At 47.6% G+C, this 10000-nt stretch overlaps 1 protein-coding gene across 3 annotated transcripts in view; it reads left to right on the top strand.

Moving 5' to 3' along the window:
• Eip75B (Ecdysone-induced protein 75B) overlaps positions 1–10000 on the top strand; it is a 243126-nt gene that overhangs the window by 159741 nt on the left and 73385 nt on the right. Inside the window, exon 1 of one of the 3 annotated variants that reach the window (XM_070124402.1) lies at positions 7081–7960. The exons of the other annotated variants lie outside the window; for them this stretch is intronic. Within the exon in view, the coding sequence (XP_069980503.1) occupies positions 7897–7960 (64 nt within the window). The 5' untranslated portion in view covers positions 7081–7896. Of the gene's footprint in view, positions 1–7080; positions 7961–10000 lie in introns of those variants that run through there. 3 annotated transcript variants of the gene reach the window in all.

Consider the following 10000-nt stretch of genomic DNA (forward strand, 5'->3'; position numbering starts at 1 on the left):
CTCGGCTGATAGGTCTTGCAAGACGTCGGCGTGTTTGCGTGGTCTCCTTTTGAATCTTCTCATGTCCAGAGAATGAATGAGCACTTTCCATGGATGAACCTCATCCTTTGCCGGAGAGTCATCTGAAACTCCCTTCTACAATGGGTATTGTTCGAAGCGCTGGTGTGCCGCTTTATCCTTGCATCCGAAATTCGCCAAAGGAGCGAGTGCCTGGACCAATAGGTGGTCGCACGGCCTCTTTCCCCGCGCATGCGCTGTGTCGCAAGGCCCTCCCGAAGGCTACTCGAGTCTCCCAAGCACTCAGCGGCGTCGGCGTATACAGGTCGAGGTTCTGAGTTCATCCACCTCAGCCGGAGACTTTCTCTGCCGAGGTGCTGGTCTGGTTGGCCTCCCGCAGGTGTCGCACTCGTGTCCTTCAGCGCCCACATGTAATCCGCTTCTAGCATGTAGAGGTGCCTCTGAGCTTGCAGACAATGGTGCCTGATGCTCGTCCGTGGCACCGTCTTCACATTTCTCAAGTCTTTCCCTAGATTACGTAAAATCGGGTCAATGCATCGGCAGCGAGACGCGACAACGCGCGCCCTCCCATTTTGCTTTCATGTGCGGCGGCGGCCTTACGGTGGGGAGTAAGTGGGCCATGAGCAGCAGGAGCGAGCCAGGTTCATTCACCCCGAGTCGCCAGCGGAAGAGTGTGTAGATTATGGAGCATGGCGATGAGAGCCACAAGGGAACAAGTGCCACCGATGGCCCTCCGCGCAACCCTACTAGGCAAGCCCTTCTGGCACTCAGGCGGGTGGAGTTCATTGGCCCCGAAAAACTAGGTCCAGGAGGGGTTGGGGGGGACGAGCGGCCGAGAGCTAGAGGGGCTTATGTGCGCTCACAACTAGGCAATGTTATGGACCCTGTACGTCCCTTTTCACTAGTAAAAGTCCGTGTGACGTCACCCATGTCTCGTGAGGTAGAAAGTAAGCAGAGCCAGGCAGGAGGACTCCGGTATTTCCTATGGCCGAGGCTTTTTGGAGATACTGACGTCCTTACAGCCCTGGATAAACATGATGTTTATAAACTGCTCGCAATTAGATCATGCATGACTCAGCATCGAGATCTAAGGCGACTGCAATGACTGAAAGGGGTTATGCCGCTCTCCCCTATCCCTCACCCCAACCCCCCGCCCCACACCCGACGCCCACCAGGCCTTTGTACTGAACCTATCCTTTTTCCACTCTTGACCCTTTTTTTATCCTGCCGTGCCCTTTATCCCTCGGCCGGTGGAGTCGCATCTCTTCTTTCTCCATTTCGTGCTCCACTTGGCCCAGATCGTCCCGTCGGCCCTCCAGCGCGGCCGCTCACTCTCACTCTTGCTCCTCCTTCACCCTCCTCCTCCTCCTGATTCTTCCTCCTACTCCTATTTCTTCTTCCTCCTACTCCTATTTCTTCTTCCTCCTAATTCTTTCTTCTCTTTGTTCTTCCTTCTCCTAGTTCTTTCTCTTCCTGAGTCTTCTTCCTAATTATTCTCCTCATACTTTCTTCTCCTCTTCCCTATTCCTTCTGTTCCTCCTCCTGCTAATTCTTTCTGCTATTCTTGATCCCGGCGCTTCTCTGCGGTCGCCATTCTTTGCGTATTCCCTATTTCCTAACCGTGGATTCCGGTTGCTGGTAAACATGCCTTTCACCCGTTTCCCCGCCGGGTTCCGACTCTAAGGGCGAGGCTTATGCGTTTGCGTATGGGATTTCCCGCCCTCTCAACAGCGGAAACGTCAGTCATATTGGGGCTGACACAGTTTTGGCTCATGGGAGGTAGTTAACGCACCTACTCCGATGCCTTTGTCCTTGTTTATTGCTTTAAATTCATTTTTGTTACCATGCGTCACACGGACGGACACACACACACACACACACACACACACACACACACACACACACACACACACACACACACACACACACACACACACACACACACACACACACACATATATACATGCACACATGAAATAACATACTAACTTTAAACTCTTAATAATTGCGCTTCGTACGCCATCGGTTTCGTCGCCAGGAAAGCACGGCCGGAGCGTTGTGAAATCTCTCACTGCCTTCACTGTCATCCCTGTCACTGCTGTCACTGTCTAGCGGTGTAGGTTGCATCAGCTTGATTTGATGTTGTTGGCCCCTTTCTTCGTCTCCTCTTGCTTTCTATTGGTCTGGTTGCTTCTCTCGCTCTCTCTTTCTTTCTTTAGCTTTCTCTCTCTGCATATCTCTTCGTATTTTTTCTCTTCCATCCCTCCCTCCCTCCCCCCCTCTCCTCTCCATGCCAGGCCCACCAATTGTTCACCCATGAAGTTCACACAAAAAAAGAGAAATTAAAGCAGTAAAAGGTTCAGTCAGTGATACCGAGGATACTAGTGAAAAATGTTTACGGGTCAAACAAACGATATTTGTCTTGTTTGATCACGAAAACCTCAAAGGAACCGATTAATTAGAGCTTAATACTGACTGTGGGCAAGCTCCCCCCCCCTCTTCCTCCCTCCCCCATTGGTCTTAGTTATGCACTCTAAGACGATCTTGTTCTTGGTCCTGCAAGTGGAACGAATGATCCAACAGACGGGAGGGAAAATAAATACGATGGAAGGATTTTGACAGAAGAGAGGATCTGTTCAGATGGAGAGAGGAAAAAAAAAGTGTAGCGAGAAGAAATATTTTTGAGAAGATTAGGTCACCAAGAGAAAGGATCATAAAAATAGCAGGTAGTCTCGGTCCTCCAAGTGCCACGAGACTTGCAAGGCTGCCATAGGAAGGTTCAGCGAGCGACGGCGACGGCCCTCCAAGCGAGAATTTGCGCCAATCCGTCTTGTCGCGTCGGCACTCAGCCCTTTCCGCCGATCAGTTCACGTGATGTTGATAAATGATGTTTCCATAAATCATAAGGAATTTATAAATATATCGATTAGTTATTTCCTTGCACGAGTGTGTATATCAAGCGCGCAATGAAAGTAGTTGTAAATATCTGTTAAGAAGTCACTCTTGCTGATTGTAAGACAAGCAATATTGAGCCTTCTGTAGCTCCTTCATTAGGCACTCAAGGGGAGCGCATGGCCGGGAAGGAATTCGGCTCGACTGTACTTCGCCATAAGGTCGATAATAGCGCGTCAAAGAACAAAAGGTCGCCGAGGTAAAATCGTCCCTATGAAATGAAGAGTGACTCTGGAGAGTGGCACTCTTTTCTACCTGCGTAAGGGTGAGTGTAGCGCACTATGGCCTACGAAACTGTGTCAAGGTAGAGTAGCATCTGTGTACTTTTGCATAAAGGTTATGATGGCGTGTCCTAACTCGAGGAAGGTCGTCAAAGCGTTCTGGCACTTATGCACATGTGTTTAAGGGTGGCAGTTGCAGAGCATGTGTAAAGCTGGCACTCTCACCGTCGTGGAGGGCAATGCCCTAGCCTCGCCAGCAGCCTCGCAGGTAAAATGACTCGTAGGCTCATACTGAGAATATGACCTTTATGATGACTTTTGAAACACCAAATTCCTGACATCGGATGTCCTAACGAAAGGATAAGCTAGGCAGCGAAGCCTCCGAAGACCACTTTATCCAAAATGTAGTTCAGCATAAAGGGGTGACAGGTGGTGGCCATGAATGGATATGCGCGAAGAGAGGCTCTGCGGGCCATAGCTGGGGTGAACGTACGCTATGTAAGACACTGCGGGGGGAAGGGGGGGCGCGCTGAGGGATGGCGCGAGGACGAGGGGGGGGGGAGGTTGTTATGATGGAAGGGGGGACACGAAATGATTGGGTGGGGTCTAGTGGGAGCCGGGGGAGGGGGGGCGATTTCTCGGGGATGAAGGGCCGAAGGAAGAAAGGAAAGTGGTCGAAAGGAAAGGGAAGTTGATGCGCTGGGGAAAGGTGGATGATGGGAGAGGGAGATCGGCGAGGGGAACTGGATGAAGAAGTTTCTGGAATATCTGCATGAATGGTGGATAGTTTAGCGAAAGAAAGGATTGTATTCCTAGACAACAGAAGGAGAGTGAATCACATACATACGCATTGTGCATGTGATTCACTCTCCTTCTTTGTGTGTGTGCAATAGATATAAACAGGGACAAACAAACTTGTACGTGCATATACATATGTATACGAACTTCTACATGTATGCACTGATGTATTCAAATGTGTTCAAAAGTAAATTGTCCAAGATATGTTTTTGTTTGAAGACAAAACTCCGACCTTCAAAGCAGCGGACTGCATCAATTGGACCCCAGGCAAACCCCTCCCCCGCTTGCCTCGCCTTGCCTCAGTGACCCAGTAAGCTGTAGTTGCTTCTAATGGTCTCATGAACACACTGTTTGGTGTGTGGGCGGGGTAAGGGGAGAAGGAAAGAGGGGGGGGAGGACTGCATATGACGTGGCTCGTGTAGTTTAAGACTATATCATATTAATTTCATATCTCAAAATGACAAGGGAATATATGAGCGCATGCGTCGTGCATTCCCGGTATAGGAATATCCATGAATCATAGACCAACGACCGAAGGAAACGCATAGAACCACCTTTTTATTTTCTCGAAGCTTCTGTCCGGAAGGTCCTGTAAACAAACGGCGGCGCGGACAAGAAGCATGATGGCCAAAGAACCTTTCTTGGAGATGAGACATTTGCTATTATTGGATTGTCGCAGATTTAGAAGAGGGTAGATTCGGTTTCATCCTCCGTCATTGTAAATATAACCCATGGATAGATATAAGAACGTAGATTCGGTTTCATCCCTCGTCATTGTGAATATCACCCATGGAAGATATTGAAAAATTGAAGGAGGATTTGGATATTTTCTCCAGCTGATGATGGGCGCGTTTCGTTTTCTACGGCTTAATGAAAACGAATGGCACCGTTATACGTTAAATGAAATGAAAAGTGCACCAAACTGTACAGATTATTGATTACCATGATCATAAGAGTAGAAATCTACCTCATTTCTTAAAAATCCCAACCAAAATTTGCCATAGGTATTCACATACACACACACACACATTTACACACTTTATATACTTAGACATGTGGATGTATCTAATTATTCAATATATTCTCTGAAAAAAAAAGATACATACTGGCCTACTCTTCACAACATGCGGCGCTTTGTTGGCAGTGTCTCTTTACTGACAAGGATAAATATAACCAACAATACAATGAATAACATCGCAACCTTTAAATATTATCCTATTTCCTGGCATTTATGAGAACACAGCCCGGAGTTTCCCGCACAGCGCCGTTTCGTCAACAGTTAATTACCAGGTACGTGGAGGACACGCGGGAACTGTGGCACTGACCGCGCGACCCCGTGTGACGTCACAGTGCCACTACACTACTCCGCCAAGCGACTCTCGACTCTAACGTCCCTACTCACAAGCCCCACATCACTAACAAACAACGATGACCCTGATTCTCTAACGTGTAACCCGTCTTACTGCAAGGCCCGTCCGGTGACAAGCGCTTACCCGGTGCATCGGTAGGGCGCTTATTCCATTGCGTAAAAATCGCAACTTCGCAATAACTTCCGACATACAAGACCTCGGTTACGGATAGAAAGAAACGCCTCGGAAAGGTCGGATAGGACGGAATCTATTGTTTAATGAACGTCTCTCTGTCACCGGCCTTTCCTCGGTGCGCGTCACGTCATTCGGATCAACTTGGCACCGGTTAGGAAGGCGATGGGCCGGTGGGTGGGGGTGGGGGAGGGGAGGCTAGGGGGGGGGTGAGCCTTAGTGGTGTTTAGATGGTTAATGATGAAATGTAAGTCTTAGTTTGAAGAGAAGTTCGATGCAGGAGTAGTAACAATAGTTTGTAGGGTTGAAATATGAACTCATTATCATATAATTTTTAGTACGGGTTTGTTTCAAACACACAGAAATAATGCTTACATTTGTTGTTTCAAACGCACAGAAATAATACTTACATAAGAAAAGGCCTTTTATCCAGGTGACCATAATCGCTCCTATCAGCGTATCGCATATTGGCCCTCGAGATATGAGCCACAACAGCCAATGCGCGCCCCGTAGTCATTCTATATCAGGCAACTCTGCTCAGATCCACAGCGTCGAAAGTCGTATTCCCTTAGCATGGCGAACTCACCCTTCATGCGGTGCCGCTGCCTGTGTCATATTCGTGTGCCACCGAGGGGTCGTGGGCGGGTGGCACTGGCGACTGTTCACCCCCGGGCCAAAGAAGCAGGTTGAATGACCTGTACGGGAGCGAGGGCGAAGGCACTAGGGGGTAGGAGGGTAGGGGGCGGGGGGTGAATGAGGTGCCTGTGTGGTATCAAACAAGGTGTGTGGAGGGGGACCGGGTATTTAGGGTACCACTCCTTTTTGGATCTGATGGGAAATAATGGGCTAATTGTAGATGTGAATAACATGCAGCTGCATTTAAACTGATATCAGCTTAGGCAAATTAGAACATTTTATCCGCAACTCTTCAAGACTTCGTCGCTCGTACAAAGACATTCTAAAATGCTAAATCTCCTGATACTAAGGTTCCTTTCCCAGGATTAAAAGACTTCCTCACGAAAGACTGATTTTGTTAAGCAGCACTGGTTACAAAGCAGCTTTTATTCTCTTTCTGTTCTCTCAAATAGCCACCCTCTATTCCCTTTCTCTACGTTCTTCACTGTATTTATCAAACCTCATTTCTCATCCTTAATTACATCTTCCTCTCTTTACGTAACATCTATCTGCTGGGTGAATTCGCCGTTGTCCTTTCTCCCTCTCTTTGTCTCTGGCGCGGCCTCTTCCTTCTCCTTAACCGAGACTCATTGCCGCCTCTTGGCTTAACCCTTAACCCCCTTTCGCTCGAAGCAAATCTACTGAAAGTACTTAATCCCTCGCTTTTTTTTCCGCTCGCAGCGGCGCTGTTTCTTCTTGCACATTCCCTCCCTCCGACCTTCTCAATCTGGCACCGCATCCCCTCCCACCCCCTCCGCACTGTCCCTCCCTCCGACCTTCTCAACCTGGCACCGCCCCCCCCTCCGCGCTTCTCCCCCTCCTTGCCTGGCACGCTATTATCCCTCGCGCGTCCGCGCCCTCGGCCGCGTTTATGCCCCTCGAGCCACCGCCGCCACCGCACGCTGCACACTTCTCCCCTCCGTTTCTCCCCTCGTTTCATTTGCTTCCTTCACAAAAATTACTTGAAAATTATTTGCATTTGCGGTGATAGTTGCCGGGGCTCGTAGCTCATGACCCGTGAGTCACAAAATAACACACCTACATACAGTATTAATGGGAAATATTGGTTGTGACAGCATTTCGATCACGCGCGACGAGGCGGCTGCTGTGTACGCCATGCCCGTCTCCAGTTACGCATGTGATATACGATTACTGTGTTGATCGAATGATGGCTGTTGGTACGTATGGGATAGAACTATATTCGTAGCAAGATCCATTTGCGTATATTTTTGGACGATCCATCAGCCACTGTGGACCCTTGGTGTACCGGTGCATACCATTTTAATTATCAGTGAATTAGTGCGAAGTGGACAAATGCAATCATGCATCGACGGAATCTGCTGATGTGAAGTTCGGACTAATAATACCGTTTCCCGAAGCCCAAGAAATATATTTTTTGAAGAAGATATGAAAGCATGAAGAGAAGTTAAAGGTATATTTTCTCAAGAGCCTTCTCCGGTGCTGTAATGTGTCTGTGATAACGCTGCTGTGAAAACCTTCCGTCCTTCAAGCGAGTCTTCTGTTCAGCCGCGAGAAGAGAGAATTCGCTGTCAATTGAATGCAATCCACGTCTTTCAAGATCGCCGTTCAAAGGATCTCATTATTTAGGTGACGTTGCCTTCGCCACCGTGATCGCCGAGGCAGAAAGAAGCCCTGATCTCAGTTGCAGACTCATATCGTCGTTCACTGAAATGGACATTATTTACAAAGCTGTATTAAGTATGGCGCCCAGGGAAGAAGACTTGGTCGTCACAGGTAGGAAAGATTACTAGTTTTTGCCAGGAATGCATACGATATATCATTTGTTTGGAAGTTGCTGTGGAGTGCCATGATCAAGCGTGAATGTAGTTATGAGAGTGTGACCGGTGAGGGAGAGTGACTGCCTTGGTCTGTGTGCTTCTCTCCAAAGGTAAGTATTCAGATTGAGATTTCAATGCTGCCTCTTTTCTACTGGGTGTACGTATTGTGCATACAATTACGCTTGTTAGCCTCTTTCTGGTTATGCCAAAGAATACTGTTTATAAGAAATAATTCCCGTTAAAAATAATTTACCGAAAACGGTAACGAGGAGAAAGATGTTAGTATTTATAATATGCGAATATTATCACGGGGATCTTTTTTTAAGGGTTCTTAGACTATTGGCATTTGATCATTTAAAAGAATTCTTTTTTGTGTTGTATTAGTGTAGATGATGAAAATAGTCGGAGTACACTGAAGAACACGTCATTGCATGGACTAAGTCTGAAAACAATCGAAAGGAAACTCGGGCGTAAAGAAAGTGTTGTGCAACCACGCTTGCCAGTGCGTATAATTGTGGTGCCATTTATTATTTCCTCATCCATATGAGATACCGAGATTGAACTCATATACGTCGGTAGATATTTACATCTAATATTAGTTTCAATTAGTTTTTAATACTTTAGCATTTATTAATGTTGTTTATCCTGGCCAAATAGATATGCTTCTGGCATCTGCTATCAGCTGTTACTAACCCCTTTACTAACTCGAGGCCATTGACCGGGCCAGGCCACCACTGCCGAATTTTGTGGGGCCAATACCGTCTACAATCGTGTCGCCCTTAATTCCCTGATAAGTTATCAGCGTTGTTTGTGCCCTGGGTATGACTTCTGCTACTTCGTAAAAAATGGTTTGCTCAAAATAGATTGATGATTACGAATAACGTAAGGGAGAGAGGGGGGAAGACGAAGAGCAAGAAGGAAAAAGCGAACTCTTCAAACCCCTTTTCATCTGCTTCTTAATGGGTATTCTCAAAGACAGACTCCAGACGGACAACTGTGATACCGAAGCGCTCGAGCATCGGTTAAATCCACCTTCACCTGGATTGGTAACGAGCCTTAACCCGGATCACGGAGGTCCAGGGGCGAGACTGGGGTGCCACTTTCACTCTCCGGTCAACAACCCCGCGCGCTTAAGTGGGTCAGTGGGTACCTTCTCCAGCGGGGTTCAACGACCCGCCAGCCATGACGCCAGCGCCTCCCTGGTGGCGGCCTTGGGATCCTATTAGTTAAGGGAAGGGTTAATGGGGAAGTTGGCTGGTGATTGCAGTAATGGGAATACAGAAATCCTACAATTTTTTCCTCTGGCACGGAAAGGGTTCCGCCGGATATGGCACGGGCAGCAGGGCTCGCTCAGTCTATACTTGCTCTGTGCCTGCTGCCAAATTCCAGAAGCTTTATTAATTTCATATGGTAGGTTCATTCATGATCCATTATACATATAAAGGGAAAAAATCTACAGCAGGATAAATGGGTCTTTTATATGACCCTTCAGAAATACGCACACATATACTCACTCTCACTCACTCACTCTCTCTCTCTCTCTCTCTCTCTCTCTCTCTCTCTCTCTCTCTCTCTCTCTCTCTCTCTCTCTCTCTCTCTCTCTCTCTCTCTCTCTCTCTCTCACACACACACATACACACACACACACACACACACACACACACACACACACACACACACACACACACACACACACACACACACACACACACACACACACACACACACACACACACACTGCATGTCAAGTAAGAATGCTGATCTCTACACTAAACCCCATGATGCCATGGTCTAGTGACACTATCCAAATAATCTTATCCTGTGCCAGATAATTTCAACATCAAACGAATACCCAAAAAAGTAAAAATACTAGGAAAAGAAATGAAGGGAAGGAGAAGTAGGACGGAGAGAGAGAGAGGTGGGAGGGAAAGAGAAAGAGGAGGAGGGCGTAGAGCTGAGAAAACAAGAGGGAGACAAGGACGCTTCCCTACATTTC

This window comes from Penaeus vannamei, chromosome 8 (assembly GCF_042767895.1).
Source record: "Penaeus vannamei isolate JL-2024 chromosome 8, ASM4276789v1, whole genome shotgun sequence".
Classification (NCBI taxonomy): domain Eukaryota; kingdom Metazoa; phylum Arthropoda; class Malacostraca; order Decapoda; family Penaeidae; genus Penaeus; species Penaeus vannamei.